The sequence below is a fragment of the Pelophylax lessonae genome (genome assembly GCF_965119305.1).
Source record: "Pelophylax lessonae genome assembly, chromosome: 6".
Classification (NCBI taxonomy): Eukaryota; Metazoa; Chordata; class Amphibia; order Anura; family Ranidae; genus Pelophylax; species Pelophylax lessonae.
In genome coordinates, this window is record NC_138773.1 from 28,048,167 (window position 1) to 28,072,919 (window position 24,753).

At 46.7% G+C, this 24,753-nt stretch overlaps 1 protein-coding gene across 1 annotated transcript in view; it reads left to right on the forward strand.

Moving 5' to 3' along the window:
• Window positions 1-4,001: 4,001 nt before the first annotated feature.
• LOC309558510 (uncharacterized protein) overlaps window positions 4,002-24,753 on the forward strand; it is a gene marked incomplete at both ends in the record, with an annotated part of 400,563 nt that continues 379,811 nt past the window's right edge. The window contains 3 exons of the mRNA XM_082261590.1: window positions 4,002-4,077; window positions 15,814-16,107; window positions 18,117-18,413. Coding sequence (XP_082117716.1) covers window positions 4,002-4,077; window positions 15,814-16,107; window positions 18,117-18,413 — 667 coding nt within the window. The remainder of the gene's footprint in view (window positions 4,078-15,813; window positions 16,108-18,116; window positions 18,414-24,753) is intronic.

The following is a 24,753-nucleotide window of genomic DNA, read 5'->3' on the forward strand; positions in this document are numbered from 1 at the left end:
ACTGCACCTGGGACCCCTTTCTTCATTATCCACTGTGCCTGCAGCCTCTCTTCTCTCACCACCCACCATGCCTAGGCCTCCCATCCCTTACTATCTACCATGCCTAGGCACACCTTCCCTCACCACCTAACGTGCTTGTAGCCCCCCTTTATCGCAGACATGCTACAAGAGACGGTCAGAGACTGCGCACATGCTACAGGGGACGGTCCGAGACCGCACACATGATACAGGGGACGGTCAGAGACCGCACACATGATACAGGGGACGGTCAGAGACCGCACACATGATACAAGTGTGTCCTAGCAATTACCAGTGGGGAAAAACATTGATCACTGCACTGTGTAAAGAGGAGTTTAGAATATATTACAAAGTGCCAATAGTCAATTGCTCAAGGACAGTGAATGGTTAAAAAGCCTGACCAGGTAATTCCTTTAAAAATAACAAAAAATGAAAAGGTCAAACAGATGATGGAAGGCTGACACAGGACTCTGGCACAAATAACCCTGAAGTTGCAGTGTCTTCTAGAAAGCTAATCATCCTTCACCTGTCCTGTGTCAATAAAGTAAAGATAAGAAGCAGTGTGAGAAGAGAGAGGGTGATCCGTGTGAGCATTGCCTATAGATAAGAGTACACAGGACGGGAGAACACACTGATGATTCTCATCAGTCTTCTGCAGCCGACATTAGCAGTGAGTGTGTGACAGGCTTCTTGTAAATATGATCATACCTTCTGTATGTTCAGGTATGTCGGATTCTCTCCAGTCTCCATCTCACCCCCATCCAGTCCTGCTCCTGGCCACTAGCATCTTCAGGTCAAATGTGGCGGGCTGGGTAAGCTGATTGGCTAAGAAGGAGTGGGAGGTGGAGCAACTTATCAGCAGCCACACCCTCCCACTCAGAAGAGCAGCGCTATTGGCTGCCTGTTACACTGCTCCGTGCCTCTCCCTCCAGCATCTGAAAGCCAGTGGGAGGGAGAGGGGGAAAGCTGCACACAATCCGCTCTGGTACCGTACGGTATTACCATCACCGTCCTGCAGCACCGAACTCCTTGCTCCTTTGGGGAGAAGGGGGGGCGACAAGGAGGAGGAAATTGTGAGGCAAGAGTCAGCTACGCCCCTAGGCGGCAGTGTGCCCTAGGCCACTGCCTAGTTCGCCTAGCGGTAGAGCCGGCCCTGATCTCTGATTTGAAAGGGGGCATGCTGGCATCTCTGCATTGAAAGGGGGCATGCTGGCATCTCTGCATTGAAAGGGGGCATTATGGCATATCTGCATTGAAAGGGGGCATGCTGGCATCTCTGCATTGAAAGGGGGCATGATGGCATCTCTGCTTTTAAAAGGGGGCACGCTGGTCACTGCATTTAAAGGGGGCACACTGGTCTCTGTGCATTGAAAGGGGGCACGCTGGTCTCTGTGCATTTGAAAGGGGGCATGCTATACCTTAATTAGTGAAGGCCCCTTTCACACTTTTGTGACCTCAAAGTCACGCAATTTTTTACAGCGTTTTTTGCCGCAAAGCAATGCCTAATACATTTTTCTGTTTGCGCCCCCCCCCCCCCCAAAAAAAAAAAATTTTGAGCACCACTGCTGAGCACTCTTTGCACATCCCACATTAAAGTCATTTTCCAAGAAGAAACTATCCCATCTGGCCAATTGATCTTTTACTCGCTCCCCCCACTTGAAAGGGACAGAGGGGCATCAGACTCCAGAATCCCTATCTTGACCATATTTCCCATTCTTCTGGACCAGATCCTTCAGGGTTACTGGGGTGGCGACACTCACCCACTCCCAACACCATTTAAGGCTTAAGGCTGACAGGCTGTCCAGTGACAGGGACTCATCCTCCTGTCCTCAACAGTGTCTTGGTGGGCACTATCTCCGGAACCAGTTATAGTCCCGTGTCTTCCTCCAGGGGATCCCCCTCAAACACCACAAAGGGACCCGGCTGGTCCCATGACAGCTTGACTGTAGCTTTCATGCATGTCCTCTCCCCAGGCCACAACACTCGTTCCTGAGTGTCCAGTCGCCACAGCTTTCTTACCCCTTCGACCGGGGCCTTCTGCTCCTGAATCACCCGTTGAAAAGCCTTCCTTAGCTGTGGATGCACTTCTTCAACAGCCAAACGTCTGATGACCAATGGAGTGAGCAGTTTTCTCACCAGATCTTTGTTAGTTTCTATTATCAGGGAATTCTGCTTTGCTCCAGGAGGTCGGGGACACACCACCGCTAGAGTATCTTCCCGGCCAAAGAAGGGTCAAAATTGATTGGTATATATCCGTCATAGGGAAACTTATGAGGGCTAAGGCCCCAAATCTCCAGCTATTCCAACTTGCACAACGTAATGTGTTTCAAGTGCTTGTCATAAAAGTCTCTATACAACAGGGTCACTTGAGCCCCAGTATCCAACAAAGCTTTGGTGTAAATCCCCTCTACCTGCAACAAAACTACAGGGGAGGGCCCCACCAGTCTTTTCGGCACACTTCCTTCCGGGGTTGCAAACAATTTTCGCCGTACTGTCGGAATAGGCTCTGCTAGATGCTGAGGTGTATTTTCCACTGGTGCCCCTAAACTTGCATTTGGAGAAGAAGCCGCTGTCTGGGTGTATGCCCTTGAGGGAACGTTCTGTACCTTGACTGACTTCATAGTTGGGGACCAGACCCTTTTTTTTCTTCCTTGGAGGAGAAGATACATTGGCCCCCTGTGTCTTTCAACCCCGACCTAGGTGGCCCTTTCTGTTTACTAGGCGTAGAAGGAGAGGTCCGAATGGAAGGCCCTGTCCTCCCTCCATCTTTTTGAGATTTTACTAGTGCTGGAGCTCTGTTTAGTCTCGTAACACTCAATTGGCTCCTTCACTGAGGTCCCCTGAATTTTTCCGCCTTCTTCGGGAAGAAGATCTTCTGTAAGGCTTTCAGCATCTCCTCCATTAGTTCAGGGTTAATCCCTCGCTTGAGGCATTTGGCCTGGAAATGTCCTACTTCTCCACACTCAAAACAACATAGTTCATGGAAGGGAGAGGGACCTGTCCCCTAGAACTCCCCTTTGGTTATTGAACCTTTCCTTGAGCTTCCATCACTTGCATTAGAGCTTGGCACATTTGGGTTTCAACCTGGGCTACTTGGATCATAAAATCAGCTGGGCTAGAATTGTCCTCTGATTTCTTACTATCTGAACTCTCATGTCGGCCAGAGCCCAAGTCTATTTCACTATCCTCATCTGAAAGACTAGGTTCTACATGAGCCAGGAGGGCAGATGCTTTCTCTCTCCTTCCTTCACCCATCATCAACTCTCTGACACCTTGCCTCTTTTCTTCCAACAAAGCCTCCTCTTCTCTCACTTCTCTTATTAATTCTGGATAAGTAGGGGTAGCTCAAGTTCCTTTCAATAGCAGGTTCAGGACTATGGGGTGGTTTGGCTGAGCCCCTTGTAACACTCTATCCAATCGCACTTGATCAGCATCTTTGGGGTCTATGCCCTTCTTCATGATGATCTGATGTAACATCTTGTCCACCCGGGAGATGTAATCAGGCAATTTCTCCCCTCGCTGTTGGTGGGTATGGTTGAATTTGTACAGAAAGTCTGAGGTTCTCTCCAATCTGCTGAAGACAGCCAACAAGGCATCGATATAATCCATGGCTACACAATCCTTATTGCCCATTCTCATGTTCCTAATTACTTTGTCGGCTGGGCCTCTCAAGCTCTCACTAAGCCGCTGTTTCTTCACAGCCTCTTCTCCAGTTGGGGTTGGCGTCTCACCGAAAAAAAAACACAGCCTTCTATAACCTTGCCTTGCACCATTGGAACCAATCTTCACCAAACTCTCAACCAATCGGCTCATGTCTGTATATGAAGCAGGAGGGACACCAGGTCCACTGGAATCAGGACTCACAGATCCAGAGCTGGCTTGTAAGGGCAACGGTCCCTTTTCCAATGCTTCCCCTTTCTCCAATTGAGAGAACACTCGGGCTCTGACCCCCTCTGTCAGAGTCACCTCCTCTTCCTGGAAGCATGCAGGCACGTCTTCTTGCCATTCCAGCAATACTTGCACAGCGTCTAATTCATCGTCCTCCTATGCATCCAATAGGTAGGCCCTCTGCTCTGGCACCAGGGTCCTTACCCACTTCCAGATCTCTCTCTCTGTGCACTCACTTCCTGGGACCTCAATCACAGTGCTTCGCTCTAACCGGGCCCCCTGGGATCTTCCCCAGGCATTTGCGGCAGCCGAGTTCATCGCCTTTCCTGTCATTGGCTTGTAGTAGGGCTGACTAGGGACTGGAGTAGAGGATATCCTGCATGAGTCCCCAAATGTAGCACTGCCCCCTTGAGGGCTGCTGGTTGATGGGTGTTCCTCAGCACTCCTTTGACCCTGTGAACCATCCAACCCACCTGACACTCTAGGCTCAGACATTATGAGTATACCTTTTAAGAACACACTGACACAAAATAAATGAAGTTTTGCTGTTTACTGAAAGGATAAACGGGTATAACTCTATCAGTCAGTCAAATCCCACCTAAACTGGCAAAATTTTGAAAGACTGATATAAAGGAATAGCAAATAAAAAATGACAATATCAGTGAACAGTAATAACACAATATCCTGGGATTAGAAACAGTAACTCTTGACCTATATAATACTGCTGTTACTATTGCTATTGATGTTCTAACTAGCACTGCTATAAAACAAATCAAATGTGTCCCCTTTAAGATGTAACAGGTGTCAACACCCTTTCCCTAGCAAGGCCTTGCTCAATCTTCACCGGCAGTTGGAGCTCTTATCACAGTCCAATGTGTTATTTGTAATCCTAAGGAAAGTGATGTGTGCAATATTATCTGCTGTCAGTGTGTTGATGAAATAAAGGTAATACTTGCTGTCAGGATTCTACACAGGCACCCTTTCTCTCTATGATGTCCGTTCGTGAGGATCCCGCAACACAGGCGATGTACTCTCTCACGCTCTGCGCCCACAGGCTGTCCATCCGGCCTCCACTTGCTTCCTCTTCAGCTATACTGTGTCAGCATCCACAGTGTAGCTATCAGCATCCGCTCCGCTGAGGACAAGCTCAGCACTCGGATTTGGCCTTGTGTACCAGGCCTCAGCCACCGACAGTTCTGTGAGCACACAACAGGCTGATCCGCACTCACCGGGTCCTGGAAGCAAGAGAGCCTTCACCCTGTTGAGCAGATAGGTTTATAGTCTCTCCCATGGTAATTCACTTCCCCATTGCTCCCTGGGAGTACAGTTCCTTCAGCAATCCAGATAACAGACTGCTCCCAGTACAGAACTACATCTCCCACAATCCAATTCTTTCACTTCCTGTGAGAGGCTGATCTCCACCTAAAAGCAGTCTTAAAGGGCACACAGGCAATTCCAAAAATAACGATAAACGTGTAAGTGCATATATATTGTAGTAGTCTGATCCCGGCTACAGAGGTAAGAGAAAAGGAGGAAAAGCGGGAGGGAATGAAGTTCTTCTTTAAAATGTTTTGGTTTTTAACAACATACTGTATTACTTTAATGAAACTATATCATTTGTTTATGATCGACTGATAAAGATGTACCAACAATCTTCTAAACCACATGGACTGCTGTTGAGAACTTTCTGTGGCTAATAAAGCTTTACTTGACTTACCCGATGTAGCACCCTCTTGGTTATGTGGTAGGCTGTCAGGTAAATGTAGTTCTTTTTTTGTGCTCTTCTGTAATTAGTGGAGCAGTGTTTGTGTTGGGCTAATCAGAGTCCCACAGGCTACACACTTGATTCCTTCTTCCTGCTTTCTGGAAAGCTCCACAACATAGGAGTGGAGAAGGGTGAATATTTATAAGGTGCCAGCCAATCTCTGGGGAGATGCCCCCTGAAGGTGGCTAAAGTGAACATAAACAGTCTGGGGATGGAGCAATCCTGGATTCCTGTTCCAGGAGGAGAGACACCCAGCCTTGAAGGCTATTGTTCTCCCAGGCCCCTTAGCTGACACATACCAAGAAGCTCAACAAGGTCCCAGCAAACACAAAGTTGGGGACTCTTCTACATTCAAAGAATTCTGAGGCTAAAGAAGAAAGGGGAACTCTCACACAGGGACCAGTTTTGGAGAATCCACTTTGCAAATGTCCACCTGATGCAAGAGGGAGGCATCTAACTGCTTGAAGACTTGTGGGTAAATACCTGAGAGCAGGACCTGGGTGACTGTGCTTCTGTTAACCCCTTGGTGCATTATTGCTAAGGCTTGCCTGGCCTATGACATTTTCCATGGTGCCCCAGTGCTGTCCATTCCCTAAGAACTGATTGAGTGAAAGTGCTTTTCCCAATCTGATCCTGTTGAGCCGAGGTACGAGAGGTTCCCTGATTCGGTTGCTTCGCTCTTCGTTGCTTCAACAGGGTAAATCTTTCTTCCCCTGTACTGGACAGTGGTTTTCTACAGATTCCAGCCTGTCCCAGTAGGGTGGTGTTTTTGGCACAGATTGTGCTTAGGGGGTCTTTAAGAGTCCAGACTACCGATCAATATACTGTTTCAGTTGTTTCTCTGGTGTGGAACTCCCGAGGTGGTCCTGTTGGCCTCTTGTCTCAACAGGAAGGTGCTTGGGTTTGTGTCATGGTCTCAGGATACTCTGGCTAATGCCACAGATGCAATGGTGGCTCCCTTGGGGCGGGTATTATCTGATATACATCTTTCCTCTTCTAGAACTTCTGTCAAGACTCCTGCGTAGGTTTGAAGGCAGAAGGGATTACGGCCATCCTAGTGGCTCCAGACTGGCCTCGCTGGTCTTGGTACGCAGATACGGTTGGTCACCAATGCTCCTTGTAGACTTCCTCTTAGAGGAGATATGTTGGCTCAAGGGCCAATCTTCTATCTTGCTTTACAGTCGCTGGCTTTAACGGCATGCCTGTTAGAAGCCAGGTGCTGAAGGCTAGAGGGTTGTCTGAATCGGTGATTCCCAGGCTGCTGCAAGCAAGTAAATGTACTACTAGGAAGATTTACCATTACGCTTGAAGAGCGTACTTTGCGGATGTGAAGCTCATGGGGTTCACCCTTGCTCCTTTTCAGTGTCTCGTAGATTGGCTTTCCTTCAACAAGGTGTTGAACAGCGTCTGGCCTCCGGTACCATCAAGGGCCAGGTTCGGCCTTGGTGGTTTTCTTTCATCGTCCTTTGGCTACGCATTCTGTGTTTCGCACCTTTGTTCAGGGGGCTTGCCACTTGGCTCCCCCAGTGCAGTCTAATTTGCCCTGATGGGATCTCAACTTGGTGCTGTTGGTTCTTTAGTGACCGCCATTGGAAAATATTCATGAGATTCCTCTGCTTACAATGTCCCAGAAGGTAGCCTTCTTGGTGGCTTTTTCTTCTGCACGTAGGGTGTCGCTGCTGGCAGCTTTGTCTTGTCATTCACCTGCTTGGTGGTTCACGGAGATGGAGTGGTGCTTCGTCCCTGCCAGATGTTCCTTCCTAAGGTTGTCTCTGGTTTCCATTTAAATGAAGACATTGTGTTGCCTTCCTTATGCTCTAAGCCTAAACACCCTAAAGAGATTGCCTTACATTCTTTGGATGTGGTTCAGGAAATCAGGGTGTACCTGGCCGCAACTGAGTCATTCCGAAAATTCCCTGTTTGTCCTTACAGATGGACCATGTAGGGGGCTGGCTGCATCTGCTGCGACCATTTCCAGATGGATCAGTAGACGGTGGTGCAGGCCTGTTCCGTTAAGGGTCAGGCTCCTCCTTTCCCTGTTAAGGCACATTCTTTGAGGGCGCTTAGGGCCTATTGGGCCTTCCGTCATCGGCGTCAGTGGTGCAGGTTTGTAAGGTGGCCACCTGGTCGTCTGTGTACGCGTTCATGAAATTTTATAGGGTGGATGTGTTGGCACCTGCAGATGCTGCCTTTGGCCGCAAGGTTTTGCAGGCCGCTGTTGGAGAGGATTAGTCATCTTTAAGAGTGTTTTTTTGTCAGATGAGCTCCAGTTGTTTCCTGGTTAAGCTCTTGTTTTACCTGCTTGGCTATGTTTAGCCCTTGGGTAGCATGTTTATTGCTGTGTTCTTCCTACCCCTCATGTTGACACTGCTTTGGGACGTCCCAAGGGTCAAGAAGATATGGAGCTGTGTTTGTCAATGAACGAAACAGCAAACTGGATTTTTGTCTTACCGTAAAATCCTTTTCTCTGATGTTCATTGACAGACACAGCACCCACCCCTCTATTGAGTTGGGTTATATGTTCGTCTGACACTGCTTGTTACAAAACTGAAGACCTATAGCAGGAAGTTGGAGTATACCCCCCCAGTACTCCCCTATAGGCATAGTCAAACTTTCTTCCGCCTAGTGTCCTACTCCTGTAGGGGGCAGCATAAATCCAAGGGTCAAGAAGATATGGAGCTGTGTCCGTCAATGAACATCAGAGAAAATGATTTTACGGTAAGACAAAAATCAATTTTTTTCTGGTGGAAGCCCATTTTAGTAGAAGTTTTGGGACTTCCTGGGCTATTCCTCATCTGGCTTCATGAGCTTTGTTTTATAAAGCTGCTACCTTGGCTTAGGCTCAAGTATTTTATCAGTTGGATGTGCTACTGAGGATATTTATTTCGGTTGGCATGTCTTGCAGGCAGCTGTGTGAGAGATTCTTGCCTTATTGGGGCTGGTGGTTGGTAGTTGGTTCCCATGTGCCCTCCTCTTATACCATTGCTTTAGGATGTTCCTATTGATATCAATTTCAAGATGGTCTGTGTACCAGGATGTATGAAAAATAGTCATATTTTTGGTTACTTGTAAAGTCCTTTTCTTTGAGTACATCATAGGACACAAAGACCTCACCCCTCTTGCTGGTGGTTCCTGGCTTGCTCCAAAAACTAGAGCCATGCCTAGTGGGAAGGGGTTATATCTAGGAGGGGACATTTTTTGTTTTTATTTTTTTAGCCAGTGTTCAGTCACTTGAAGGTGCCAGCATAAGTTCTATTGTTATGAACTTGAACATGCTCTGTGTCCCATGATGTACTCAAAGAAAAGGATTTTACAGGTAACCAGAAATTCTACTTTTTGCAAAACCATATCACCAAAATAAAGCATTGTTCTTTAATGCATTACCTTTTTATCTTAAAGTGGAACTATTCTCTCCAGCGAAGCAGTATCCCGGAGCTCCCCACCGGCCACTGACATCTTTATCTGGTCAGCTTCTAGATACTGATCTTTGACCATTTTCATTGGCTTGGCCAAAATGGCATCACATTCAGGAATGCGCAGATGTTCATTCATATTGATGTTCCCGAAACTGTACACTGAGGTGCATGTTCGCAGCTCCGTGTACAGGGGTGTACAGGCTGGTAAGTAACTTAGTACAGTATGTACATAGTATGTCTCTTCTCCAATAAAAGTCCTGCCTGTTAGTAGAGTTGATCGAACACATGGATGTCCGGGTTCGGCCGAACTTGAAAAAAAAGTCCGGGTTCGTGACCCGGACTTAACCCGAACTTTATTCTGATCCCGAAACCCCATTGAAGTTAATGGTGACCCGAACACTAAAATGGCTCTAAAGCAAACATGGAAAGGGCTAGAGGGCTGCAAATGGCAGAAAAATCATCTTAAGAGCATGGCAAGTGCTCTGCAAACAAATAAGGATCGTGAAATAACTTAAAATAAAATAACATAAAAAACATAAAAATAAAAAATAATAATCTTGAATGATGTAGGAGGAGGACGAGGCCCATATGGAGTAGGAGGTTGAGGTGGCGGTGGATATGGCGGTGTAGGTGGAAGCGGCAGTGGAGGAGGAGGACGAGGTAGTCAACACTGGTTTTGTTTTTTTAATTAAATTTTTTTTAAATTGGGGTACACCCCAAAAGAGTAAGAAAGATCAAATACAACAATGGCTGGGTAAGGCCGGTATACATGTCTATTCTGCACAAAGTACAGACAAGTCCTGTGGGATCCATGCCTGGTTCATTTTAATGAACATGAGCTTGTCCACATTGGCTCTGGACAGGCGGCTGCGCTTGTCTGTGATAACGCCCCCAGCCGTGCTAAATACCCATTCAGATAATACACTGGCTGCAGGGCAGGCCAGCACCTCCAAGGCGTAAAGGGCAAGCTCAGGCCATGTGCCCAACTTGGAGACCCAGAAGTTGAAGGGGGCAGACCCGTCATTCAGTACGTCTAGGCATGTGCACACATACTGCTCAACCATGTTAAGACGTTCCATATCAGCTGGTGGTGCTGCTGCTTGTTGTGGCATGCTGACAAAGCTTTTCCACATTTCGGCCATGCTAACCCTGCCTTCTTAGGTTCTGGCGGTGCCCTGGCTGCGTTGGCGACCTCTTCCTCCTCCTCTGCCTTGGCCTTGTGATTCCACTGTGCCCCCGCTGTCAGGTGGGAATGCCACCAGCAGCGCATCTACCAGCGTGCGCTTGTACTCGCTCATCTTCCGAATCACGCTCCAGTGAGGGAAATAAGGACGGTACGTTGTCCTTGTAACAGGGATCCAGCAGGGTGGCCACCTAGTAATCAGCACAAGTTACAATGTGGGAAACTCGGTGGTCATTGCGGAGACACTGCAGCATGTAATCGCTCATATGTGCCAGGCTGCCCAGAGGCAACGAAAAGTTGTCCTATGTGGGAGGTGTATCCTCTGTGTCCTCCGTATCCCCCCCCCCCCAGCCACGCACCAGTGATGGCCATGAGTTGGCCTGGGTGCCACCCTGCTGTGAACATGGTTCCATATCCTCCTCCATCTCCTCCTCCTCATCCTCCAGAACTGTGCCCCTGCTGGACAATTGTGTCTCTCGCATTTGTGGGTGCAGGAAACTACCCTCGGAGCCACTTGCGAATGACTGCCCTGAAAGCCTTGGAAATTATACCTCTTCCTCCTCCTTCTTCTCCTCCTCCTCCTTCTCATCCTGTGCCACATCCTCTTCCATCATCGCCCGAAGTGTTTTTTCAAGAAGGCATAGAAGTGGGATAGTTAAGCTGAGAACGGCGTCATCGGCACTGGCCATGTTGGTGGAGTACTCGAAACAGCGCAACAAGGCACACAGGTCTCACAAGGAGTCCCAGTCATTGGTGGTGAAGTGGTGCTGTTCCGCAGAGCGACTCATGCGTGCATGCTGCAGCTGAAAGTCCACTATGGCCTGCTGCTGCTCGCACAGTCTTGCCAGCATGTGCAAGGTGGAGTTCCACCTTGTGGGCACGTCACATATGAGGCGGTGAGCGGGAAGGCCGAAGTTATGCTGCAGCGCTGACAGGCGAGCAGCAGCAGGGTGAGAATGCCGAAAGTGCGCACAGACGGCCCGCACTTTCTGCAGCAGCTCTGACATATCGGGGTAATTTCTAAGGACCCTCTGCACCACCAAATTCAGCACATGCGCCAGGCAAGGGATGTGTGTCAAACCGGCTAGGCCCAGAGCTGCTATGAGATTTTGCCCGTTATCGCACACCACCAGGCCAGGTTTGAGGCTCACTGGCAGCAACCACTCATCGGTCTGCTGTTGAATGCCCCTCCACAACTCCTGTGCGGTGTGTGGTTTTTTTCCCCCAAACAGGCAAGTTTTAAAACTGCGTGCTGTCGTTTGCCCCTGGCTGTGCTGAAGTTCGTGGTTGTGACGAGATCAATCTCGCCACTGGGCATTGGAGAAGCCTGGTTGCTCGCCTCCTGCAATGTGACTATGGACCCTCTCATCAGCCCATGCTAAACGTAAACCCCATGGCGATTTGACTGTGTTTGTGGCATCTGAGCGCTGTTTGGATATGTTGAGCGCTCAGATCCAGGCTATCTGGGGATGGGTTGAATGTGGGGGTTCTGTTCAGTAGACTGGGAGTTATGCATTTTTGTGTCTTTTTGTGTTTCTTTAACCATGTGGCTAATGGAGTCTTGCCTCTATCCTGGAAGCTAAACCTTATTCCTGTAAACTGTAAGGCACAGGAAGTGCACTCCTAATATGGTCATTCCAGGAAGTCCAATGAGGAGACGGACTGTCTGAGGTGGCTCTCCATTCACCTATTGTCGGGTGTGCTAATGAACTTGCCTGCTGTCTGCTAAGAGATGTATTGACACTCAGAGTAATGTGTATTGAGGGCTCGTTAGGGAACCATTGTTCTGTGTCTGGCAGTCCTTCTGGTCAAGCTATCTGACCAATCACTGCTGACTCATTTTCAAGCCCTCATTTGCATGGCTGGAGAGGACCTTATGGGGAACTGCAGGTACTGTGAAATTGACCACTGGGAAAGCGGTTGTTGGGGGAAGGATGTTCCAAATTCTGTATAAAAGTGTTCTGTGTTCTTCCAATAAATGTTGTTCCTGTTTTACCCTCAACTCGGAGCTTTGTCTCGTTATTGGGGGGATTTATTGTATGCTGTTCTAGCTCTGGAAGGGGAAGATCTCCTAAACGGTTTTAACCCTTTTGTGTCCGGGGTGCCGTAACAGTTGTGAAGGTGTTACGCTGACCGGAAGAGGAAGCGGTAGATGATGAGGAAGCGGAGTGGGAGGAGTTAGGAACAGGAGGCAAACTGAAGCGCCCTACAATCCTCGGTGGTGGAAGGACATGCGCCAAACTGCTATCTGCCTCAGGCCCAGCCGCCACTACATTTACCCAGTGTGCTGTTAGGGAGATATAACATCCCTGACCATGATTATTGGTCCACGTAGTTAGGTGGACCTTGCCGCAGATGACGTTGCACTTGGTTATGCAGGAAGGGATGGCTTGCCTGGAAAAGTAGTGGCGGCTGGGCACAACGTACTGTGGGACAGCCACCACCATAAGGCTTTTAAAACTCTGCGTCTCCACCAGCCGGAATGACAGCATTTCAAAGGCCAGGAATTTTGAAATACAGGGCCAGGGATCGCGGGTGGTTAGGGGGGTACTTCCTCTTCCACTCAAGTGTTTGGGAGATAGAAAGCTGAACGCTTCCACGGGACATTGTGGAGATGGTTGTTGGTGACCCAGGTGGTGGTGTTGCTGGTGGATCCTCTGTTTGCGGGGTGGCAGGTGCCACTGTCACTACAGAGGTGGATGAAGAGGCCGAGACTGCAGCAGCAAAAGAGGAAGCAGGAGGAGCCAGAGACCTTTCTTAGTTTTTGAGGTGTGCACTCCACTGCAGCTCGTGCTTTGCACTTAGATGCCTGGTCATGCAGGTTATGCTCAGGTTGACAAGGTTTATGCCTCGCTTCAGGCTCTGATTGCACAGCGTGCAAACCACTCATGTCCTGTCATCATCACATTGTCTGAAGAACTGCCATGCTAGGGAACTTCTTTGAGCTGGCTTTGGTGTGCTCGGTCCCTTGCTGCGTTGGGCAGTAGCATGCGTAGTGTCTAGGGCACGGCTGATCCGCTTTTGCACCCTGCTCCCTCTTCTGCTGTGCTGGTGGCTCTGTGCGACCACCGCCTCTTCCTCCAAACCACTCAGGTCACCTGCATGACATTCATTCAATGTGAGGTCAAGGACCTCATCGTCCTCCACATCGTCTTCCATCCAGTCTTCACCCCTGCCCTCCTTGTGGGTCTCCACAATTCGGAATTCCGCAGCAGTTGGCACCTGTGTTTCGTCATCATCCGAGACGTGCTGCGATGGATCTCCCATGTACTCATCTTGAGACATAAGTGGTTGGACATCAGTGCACTCAATCTCTTCCACTTCTGGGGCAGGGCTAGGTAGATGGCCTTGGGAAACCATGCTAACAGAGTCATCAAAAAGAAGAAGAGACTGCTGCATGACTTGGGGCTGAGACTGCTTGGTTGATTTGCAAGGGGGTGAGGTAAAAGATTGATGGACATCGGCTGCAGGTGCCAACTCTGACCTTTCAGCAGAAGACTGGGTGGGAGACAATGTGAAGGAACTGGAGGCACTGTCAGCAACCCAATCTACTATCGCTTGTACTTGTTCTGGCCTCAACATTTGTAGAGGCGCATTAGGCCCTGCCAAATACTGCTTCAGGTTCTGTCGCCTACTCGCAGCTGAGAAAGGTGTTTCACTTGTGCGTGTAGCTGGCACAGATCTACCACGTCCTCTCTTTACAACAGGAGCTTCACCAGCAACACCACGACCCAGGTCACGTCCCTTGTTTGACCTTCTCCTCATATTTATCGAATTTTGGATCTTCCCCTAAATGGGTTTTTATTGATAAGTGGAATACAACAGCAGTATCCAAAGGGTGTATCTCACTGTAACATATGCAGACTAGGCCGCAAGTACATTTTTATCCCCTAAATGGGTTTTTATTGCAAAGCGGAATACAACAACAGTATGCACAGGGTGTATCTCACTGTAACATATGCAGACTAGGCCGCAATTAATTTTTTTCCCCTAAATGGGTTTGTATTGATAAGCGGAATACAACAGTATGCAAAGGGTGTATCTCACAGTAACATATGCAGACTAGGCTGCAAATTATTTTTTTCCCCCCTAAATGGGTTTTTATTGCAAAGCAGAATACAACAACAGTATGCAAAGGGTGTATCTCACTGTACTATATGCACACTAGGCTGCAAATTATTTTTTTTTCCCCTCAATGGGTTTTTATTGAAAAGCGGAATACAACAACAGTATCCACTGTAACGTATGAATGAAAAACTGAAAAGTAATTGTCCCCTTAATTGGTGCTTGTTGAATAGCAGATTTGAACTGCAGTGTCTAAGCGCTGTAAGTCACAATAAAATATGAAGGAAAAAAGATTTTATTTTTTAAAAAATCCAGATTAAGCAGACACATGGCCGCTTGCATTACATGGCCGCTACATGCCGCACGCCTAACAGGTTGGATACTGTTGCTGTTCTATTCCGCTATTGAATAAAAAAAAAAAAAACATTTGAATGAAAAACAGAAAAATATTTTTTTTCCCCTAAATACTGAAAAATAATTATTTTTGCCTTACATTGGTGCTTTTTGAAGAGCAGATTAGAAAAGGAGTGTATAAACACTGTATGCCTAAGTAAAATATGAAGCAAAAAAGTTTTTTTCTTTTTTGAATGCAGATTAAGCAGACAGATATGCACTGAGCTTGCATTACATGGCCGCTACACGCCACACGCCTAACAGACTGATAAAAGTTTTTTTTTCTCCCTCCTCCTCCTCACTGGGCTCAGGTCAGGGCAAAAAGATCGTGCACTGCACCCCAACACAATATAATCAATGTAGATCGCTGTCTGATTAAAGAAGATTCTTCCTATTCTTTCCCTGAAAGCAATCTCCAGTCTGACCCTACAGTAATCTCCTATCTCTCCCTCAGCAGCATCAGGAACCTGTCACTACAGTAGTTAGAGCAGAGTGACGTGTGGCGCTATGTGACTCCATCTTAAATAGAGGCTGGGTCACATGCTGCACTGGCCAATCACAGCCATGCCATTAGTAGGCAATTTTTCCCTCCTAACTAATGTCCCACTTTAGGTAATGAGTGACAAAGTTATTGCTAAGTAAACAGATCCAGAGCAGAAATGTAAAAATTGCTCTGGTCCATAGGGGGTGTACAGGTGAAAATGTTGAACTGGTTAAAGTGTATATAAAAGCTTTTGGATATAGTGAGGAAGGGTTACATTGTTTTTCTATTTGAGTCCTTAATAGGGAAATTCACCACTGTTTTGTCCTATTGACGATCATCATCAAGACAGAAAATGATGGGCAGTCGAAAATGTTGTTGTTATCAGGGCACGAAGTGAGAATAAATCTTTATATGGGCACACATATTCAGACGACAACTGTCTAAAATAGGATTCCCCTCACTTTGGTGAGATTATCTCCAAACTACCTGCACTATAAAGCAAATTCATCTTGATGTTTTGGTTTAAAGAATCGGCACTATGGATTTAATGCTATAAAGAAATGATGCATGGAGCTAACATTTTCAACTAAATGTTTTTAAGGTCATTCTCAACACTTTGTGATGAAGCACCGCATGTATCTGGAGAGGAAGATAATGGATATAGATTCAATTCTTCGCGATCTCCTGGAAAATAATCTGATAAAGAAGGAACAGCATGATGATATTATCTCTAACCAGCAGAAGGTGAAGGAGCTCTACCAGTATGTTAAACTGTGGGACAAAAAGAAGAAAGACCGTTTCTATGAAATTTTAAGAAAGCACCACTATTTCATCATTACAGACATGGAAATGGCTGAAAAAAGACTTATACATGGATTTAGGCCTCTCAGTCCTGGTGAGTCCTGTTATTTACCTTTTCATATTTCAAAGAAAATCTAGTACAATCTCCCCGATTTGCTTGGATTTGAAGCAAAAGAGATCTACTATATTATTAAGTAGCTTTAAAGCTGAAACCCAGGTAGGTATTATTAAAACCAGCAATGTTCAGAGTATGCTTAGGTTACAGCTACAGAGGACTTTTTGCATAACAAGGTGGGACTTTTAAGTTGACGTAAATAATATCAGAAATTGGATAAAAAACACTTCATTTCAACATATTTACTAGATAAAATAATCACAGTACAAGAATTAAATAGTGATCAACACCACACATCTTTATTTAGAAATGTCAAACCACAAGGTGCAACTACTGTACATATATGCCACATTACAATACAGGGTTACAGAAAAGCTTTAGTGGAAAAAAAGAATTCTTATACAGATGGTCTGTAGTTCAATGCATTGTGCGATGAGCTTCTCCAGGAAGATGTATTACATTGTCCCTTGATTATTACAGGCATTTATATAATGCCGTCAAATTACATAGCACTTTAAATATTCTGAATTCACATCAGTCCCTGCCCTCAAGGAGGCTAAACTCTAAGGTCCCTAACTAACATACATACATACTGGGGCCACTTAAGTCAACAGCCAATTAACCAACCTGGATGCCTTTTTTGGCGTGTTGGAGGAAAACTAAGCAAGCACAAACAGAGCATGCAAACTTCATACAGATAATGTCTTCTCAGGATTTAGATCAAGCACCTCAGTGCTGTAAGCCAACCATTAAGCCACTGTGCTGCCCTTGTAAGCTCCCTGACCTAAGTTCAAAGGCCAGGAAATGCATCGTTGGTACTTGATTGATATGGTGCCAAAATTACACATTTATTCACCATGTACTGTGGAGGTCATAGAGGTTGGGTCCTGGATGGGTGTTACATTGCACCAATATTTGGGCTGTGGTCCCTTTAAGGGAAATATGGTATCACAGGAAGGCAAGGGTTAAGCCGTCTCCCAGAGAGACCAGCTCTTAAAGACAGGAAGTTGTATCAGTGGGTGTGGAGAGTAGGAGCTGGACCTACACCTGGGAGGCTGAGCTGCTGAAACAAGTGTGTTTGTGTGCTGCATGGTGGCTGGAGACAAGCTGCTGCTTTGGGACTACTTACCTGGGGTAAACCCCTGCCAAAAGCTAGTATTGTCTTGTAATTACCATTTATGCAGAAGTTAAGCAGATTTTTAAGTTATGACTGTTTTCTGAACTGTTTGCTGCTGGAAGCCTTATTTCTGTTATGGAAGAAAATAAACCACGTCTTATTTAAGTTTACCCGGCTTGTGCACGTGATCCCTTGGAGCTATCACCCCAAATATCACAGTACATAAACCCCAACAAGCTGGGTTTGCCTTGAACCCATGCTCGATATGAGATTGAGACTCTGTTCACATACGCTGCAGACGCAGCTCACATCAGGGGGTCCAGGTCATGCCTGTTCACTGATTTAGGTGCAAATTTTGTGCCTAAATCCGCACTTGAATCGGAACCAAAGACTCACAGGACCCTTTTTAATGAAGACCGCGGCAGCCCCGGATCTGTGTGAACTGGCTCCATTGGGGGGCCAGTCACACTATCCTGTCATGCGAATTGGATGCGGGGAAAGCAGCATCCAATTTGCATATGTGTGAATGGAGGATGAAGCTCTTCCATAGTCCTGGTCACCATCGTCACATTCTAACAGACAGAAAGTGAAATTCTACATTTTGGAGTAGACACAATAGTAATAGGTTGTGGAAAATGTTCACAATGTGGTCAACTAAGAGGGGAATTATGCTCTTTTTGAGTAGAAAGAAATGAAGGGAAATATCCCCAGCAGAAAACAAAAAGCAAAACATAACTTGATAGTTGTTTTAACCTTTCCTTATTCCATCCAGAAAAAAAAAAAGTCTAAAAAGTGGCTATTCATACATAATAACTAAAAAGCATTTTTAAAATATAATTATATTCTATTACAATATTGTTTGTCATTACAGACATTGAAGCTTTTCTTTGTTATCAACGGTGGGAACTGGTAAACAAGGTGACATTGGTAGATCCAGTTCTCGATGATCTTTTGGATCAAGATGTGCTGCAGAAGAAGCAGTATTACAGTATTAAGGACTGTTCTTCACACGAGGGCAAGATGAGAGAGCTACTGAATATTTCCACCAGCTGGGGTGACTATTCCAAATATCTGTTGTATCAGGCGTTGTGCAAACACAACACTTTAGTCATCAGAGATTTGGAAAGCTCTAAGAATACTAAACTAGGATCTACTCAAGATACAGGGGGTAAGTGTCTACAGTTATTGCAGAAAAACTTTTATGTTAACATCAATCATAAAGCTACATAGCTACTGTATGTCTGTGTATTAGAAACTTTCTTCCACTCACTAAAAAATGGATAATACCTTTAGCTTGGATTTGCATGCTCTCTAATTGAATAGGTTTAATCATTTGTAGCTATTCATCCCATCCAATCTGTTTTTTTTTTTTTAAAGCACTCCACCCTAAATCAATCAGATATTGGTAGTGGATTACAAAGCCTGCTTATCCAATTAAACACAACTTAAACACCTAAATAGTGCCAGTTATGAGAGATATGGACCCAAGCACATAATGTTTCTTAAAGATATAGATATGTCTTCTAATAAGCTTAAAGAGAGAGTGCAATTTATTTTCAGTGAGAACATCTCCAAATGACTGCACTTTGGATCCTTTTTTACTTTAAGCTTAACCAGTGCTCAGAATGCACAGGTTCACTGAAGTCCACCCAGTTCCTGAGTCCATTTCATTAGGAGTTTGGCCCAGCTACCTCCTATCTTCTAAGCCCAGCTAATGGTCAGTCAGAATGATAACAGGCCAGTCTTAATGCATAAGATTTGAACAGTTAAGGGGCCAAACTCCTGACTAAGTTGATCCAGGAAATAAAGGATTTCATAGCACATTGGCATTCTGAGCATTTGGTGAGTTTACAATAAGGAATGACCTGATGTGCAGGCACCTGGAGATGACTTCAATTCCCAGACAATGCTGTATTCAGTAAGTATAGGTCACTTCAGGTTTGCTTTAAACTAACTGATTGGTAAGTCTAATATTGGGAAAGGCCCTTTTGTACATCATCAGGATGACACATATGTAGCAGGTTTTCCAGGCATTGGGCCTGATGTGGGTCTGCCATTGTTGCCGGTTACCTCTCCAGCCCATGTGAGCTGCGACCCTGGGTGTGAGAACTGAGAGATTGACAACTCCGACATCTTTGTTTGGTTGTTTTATTGTATTTTATGGGATGGGAGAAGGGAATGAGAGGGATACTCCTTTGGCTCGACTATGTACAATTCTGGGACTTTTATAGCAAACATGCCGTTAGCGCTGTCTTGACGCCAGCCGACGCTAGCCAACGCTTACTGACGCTTTGAACACTCTGTATCTCTGAAAGCTGTGCTGGAACTCCGACTTAAGTCCAGAAGATCCAGGACTGTAAAATATTGCACTTCTGACACTGCTGGCACTCACACACTCACAAGTCACTGACTACTCCCCCATGCCTTGCACTGGCTTGAGGTAGCTTGTTGAATTCCTGTTTGGCTGCAACTCTTAACTGATGCACTACACGCTGTGCACTGACTCTTCAGGGCCCAAAACTACAGGTGCCCCCTTTAATTCTTCAGGGTCCCCTGACTAGGTACCCCCTCTGTCACTTCAGGGTCCTCTACCTAGGCACCCCCTTTACAGCTAGCTGACACTTGGATCCTAGAACCTTCTCCGGAGTGGTCCCCACTGACACTAGGCAGACCCCCAGGGGCAATCCTCAGTTCTCACGACCTGTGTAGGCTTTCCTGGGACTGGACCCCTCTTTCCCTCTGCTGGTTCTCGGCACACTAGATCCCTGCAGCTCAACTCAGGATTCTCAGATAGCAACCCGAGACATCCACTTCCTCAAACAGGAAGAGAGACAGCCGTTCTCTCCCTCCTGGAACTCTGCTTCCGCCAAAGACGCTGAGTCACGCACTCCCCTCAGACTTATACCCACTCCCAGAATCCTTTTGCAGCAGAATCTGCCTTCTGGGGTAGTTACAAGCCTGAATGTGTCCCTGATTGGGTTTCCTCCACTGCCCTATGAACAGCCTCTCACAGAGCCAGTGGGGAGACTGCCCTCTCAGCAGACGCACCTGGAAGCCAGGACACCCTAACCAAAAAGTGATCATGGCCCTGCTGTTAGGCAGACAAGGCCCACTATGCATTTACCTAGCACCTACCTGTAGGGTACTACACATAGAAGATAATACATTCAGACTGCTGTCCTGGCTTTATTGGGTTTATGTGAATGAACTAGTGATCCGGAAGAGGTTAATTAGTCCTACAGAACAGAAATGTTTTAACGTTCAGCCCCGGCTCTGGTATGATTCTTTTCGATTTTAGGTGCTGAAAGCGGTACCATTATTTTGCATGTAATGGGCAGCCCAAACCAACTATTTACATATGATTTTTTTTTTTTACTGTGCGTTCTTCTTTATAACATCTCTGACAAAATGATAAATTATAATATAATAAATAATTATAAATAAGTTAAAGTATGTATGTATATATGCATGTATGTGTGTATATACTGTGTATATATATAGATATATATATCTATATATATACACATAGAAAGTACAGTAAAACTGCAGGAAAGGGCACTGGAGGCAAACTAATGTGAATTTATTTTATTTTGTAATGTATCATTGTGTTTTGGTGTGTTTTACTATTTGAATTTGCCGCCGGTTCCACCCCCTGCAAGCGTCACGTCGCAGGAGACGGAAGCCGGGGCTCACAGAGTATCGTGAGGAAGATCCGGCCGCCGCACACCGCCGGGATACATCGCTGGATCCCGGGGACAAGGTGAGTACCCTCTCTTCCAGGGTCCAGCGATCTTCCTAGCAGTACCCCTGAGTTATCTACTGTGTGTGCAACAAGCAGACAGTTCAGCAAAATGTTTAGTTTGTTCTCAGCCATTTCTATATTTCAGCAGTCTAGCAGCGACCCCCGGTATGATGGCTCTGAGTGACCTCTGCAGGCTCCGGCCTAGCAATGTCTAGCAGCCTGTCTCCTCAGCTACGTGAGGCAAGGGTTCTCCTGCGGGTCAGCATACAGGTGACACAGCGCTCCTGCTTCCTTCACTCAGCGGTGTCATCACTTCACCACTCGGTCTTTCTTGGCAACATCCGATCAGCCTCCTCCCTCGCTCTGCCCTCCAGTCTGCTCCAGCACTTCCTCCTTCTTTTCTGCATGCAGGCTTCTCCTTTTTAAATGATCCCTCCTCTCATAGTAGTACTTGGGTAATGTAGTCCAGCTTCATCCAAAGTACTTGAAAACTTTCTCCAGTGGCATACAAATCCCAGAACTCTCTGGGAGAACTTTCTGTGTTCTGAAATAACTCAGTCTTGACACATGCCTTCTTGTGGCCATTTTTGAACATAGCACGTGTAACAGTCCTAGGTGTTACATTTACATTCATTGAATGGATAATCTAGATTCAGTGGTTTCCCCAGTCTTGCCAACGAATGTATGGAGACCTTTTAGCTACACGCTGGACCGGCTGCTACAACCCCATTCTGGACCCTTGTGACCAGCGGGTTAAACGGTTCACGGGAACACATATGACTGGATGCCTACAGTACAACAGTGTTACCCTAGCTGACAGCCCCCCCCCCCCCCACTTTAGTATAGGGGGGGGATCTGTCATGGGGGCATTACCTTGCTTTGCTGGACTGGTAAGTAGATGCCTCTTTTCTTCTATCCCCAGACACGGTGTGGGGTGTGAGTACTCCTTGGTGTAGTCAATACTGCAGGGTCCCCCCCCCCGTGGCCTCTGATATCCCTCCTGCTACCCCTACTTCAATCTGCCCCCACCTACCTGTTCAGGTGTCTGCACAGCTGGGCCCCCCTGGGGCACTCCTAAGTGGGGGGCTGTGCTGCTGTTGAGGGCACTACCTTTGCTTTCCCCCTCCCGGAGTTCAGGTGGCCCTGTTACTGCCGCCATGTGGCTCTGGAAAGCCCAGGCCATGTTTTTGGAGCCATAGTGGCCATTTTGCAGGTGATTCCAGTGATTCCAGTGGCCATCTTTTTGGAGGCAGGTGGGGTGACCATTTTGTGGAAGACTTTTCTCTATATGTACTATTGGAGACAGCAGGGGGAGGTCCTAAGCAGCAATTTTTATGTAGCACATGTAGCAGTCATCTTCTATCCCTCTAGGATCTGATGTTGTGTGGGAGGTCTCAGGGACTTCTGGCACGTGACTCTGTGGAGAGATGCAGCAGCACGAGGCCTGCACCTGGATCTTGTGGTCTGGTGGTGAGTCCTCCCCTCCACTCTCTGCTAGGTTGGCCTGGTATTGTCCTTGTGCCTTTGGGGGTCCCTGTTTGCGGCACTGCTCTCCTTATTGTGCTTGCCCTTATGGCATATCAGGAGCTCCTCCTGGAGGTGGCAGGCCTGTCAGTTCGCTCTGTTGGTAATGCTGGAGTTGTTCAGGCCAAGGTTCTGCATCAAGCCTTGATTTCTAGCCAGGTGCTCCAGGTGTATGTGGAACTGGCAGACAAGTTGGTCCAGGGATTAAAGTACATTTGTGACACATCACTTGATACAGCCCCACTTCTCTCCAAACTCTCCTTTTCGGTGATGGTGCTTACTCGGGTCCTTTGGCTCAAGTGTTGGTCTTCTGACCAGACTTCTAAAAAGGCTGCCTAAAATCAGCTACCTGGACAACTTCCTCCTATATGCGAAGACCCGCTCTGCCCCGACATACAGTGTAGAGGTCACCATACGCTTCTGTAGCACCCTCCTAGACAGGTGCTAGGAAAAGTATAGTTGTGGCCCTGTCTGCTTATCAGGAGGGCCTGATCTGTTAGCATCTGTCACATGCCTCCAGGTGTGATCTGTTGAGTCTGGGGAGTCTCCCCACTGTATCCAATGAGGGATCTTGTTGGGCAGTGGAGGAAACCAAGCCAATTGCACACCAGGGTTTATGACTGTCCCAGTGGGCGGGGTTTGCCGCAATGGACCCTGGGATTAAGAATAAATCTGTGGGGAGCATGTGACTGAGTGTCTTTTGGTGGGAGCATCAGTCCCAGGAGGAGGTGACAGCTGTCTCTCCTTCTGTAAAGTGTGAAGGTGGTCCAGGCAGTCGGCCTAGGGACCGGAGGTTGAGCTGGGCTGCAAGGGATCCAGAGTTGCTGACCAAGTGGAGCTGCTGGGCAGAAATCTTCAGGAAAAACAGTATTGTGAGTACTCAAGAACTTCCCAGGGGTCTGCCTATGCCTGACCTCCAAAGAGGTCAAAGAGGATCCAGGAGCCGGCTAACCAGGAGTGCACAGTAAAGGGGGTGCCAAGTAGTTAAACCCTGAAGTTGGGGAGTAAAATGGGGCACCAGGAAGGGCCCTGAAGTGTTCAGCAATACGGTTTGCTCTAAAGTCAGCTACCTCAAGAAGGAGTGTCTTGGGGAGCTTAAAGGGACTTTTCCTACAGTCAGAGGGGAAGTTGCAGTGTCTGGCCTTGCTGAGGCCAGCATCAGTCAGTGTTAACCAGCATCAGTCAGTGTTAATCAGCATCAGAGGAGCGCTAACAAAATGGCAAGTAGCATTATTCAGTGTCCCTGCCTAATTGTGCATAGTTCAGTTGTTGGAGTATCCCACTTTCAAGTTCTCAAATAAACCCTAAAAAAACAAGGAAACTGGACTGGTTTTTGTCTAAGGTGCTCACACTTGAAAATATGTCTGAAGGTACTGTTGTTGCTAGCGGTAACCCAGGGGGACCCACACTCAGCCGCTCCCATGGGAGTAGGGCTACACTTCCTATAGGACTTTGGTTGGATCTTGAACTTCAGGAAGTCTGCATTGACTCTATCCAGGCAATTGGAGTATTTGGGCCAGATTCTCGATTTGGAGCAAGCCAAGGTGTTTCTCCCATTGAACAAGATCCAGAAGCCCCGGTCTTCAGTTCCGGTCTTTAACTGAAAATTGCGTGCTTGTGCGATGCTGTACCAAATAAAATGTTTGTTCTTTTTTCCCCCACAAATAGAGCTTTCTTTTGGTGGTATTTGATCACCTGTGTGATTTTTATTCTTTACGCTATAAACAAAAAAAAGAGCGATAATTCTTTTAGGCCAATTTGTATTCTGCTACATATTTGTGGTAAAAAATATCCCAATAAGCGTATTTTTATTGGTTTGCGCAAACGTTATTGCGTCTACTAACTAGGGGTAAGATTTATGTAATTTTTATTTTTAATTTATTTTTTTACTAGTAATGACGGCATTCAGCAAATTTTAGCGGGACTGCGACATTGCGTCAGACAGATCAGACCCCCTAAGTGACATTTTTGTCACTTTTGGGGGGACCTGTGACATTATTACAGTAATCAGTGCTAACAATATGCAATGTCACTGTACTAATGACACTGGCAGGGAAGGAGTTAACCCAGGAATGAGCAAAGGGTTAAGTGTGAGCCTAAGGGAGTGTTTTCTATCTGTAGTGGGGGAGGACTTGTGAAATGATCATAGAGACTTGTGTTCCTATATAGAAGAATCACATGCGCTCTGTGATCATTCCAGAGAGAACAACGGTCAGCTGTGTTTACAACAGCAGTCCGTCGT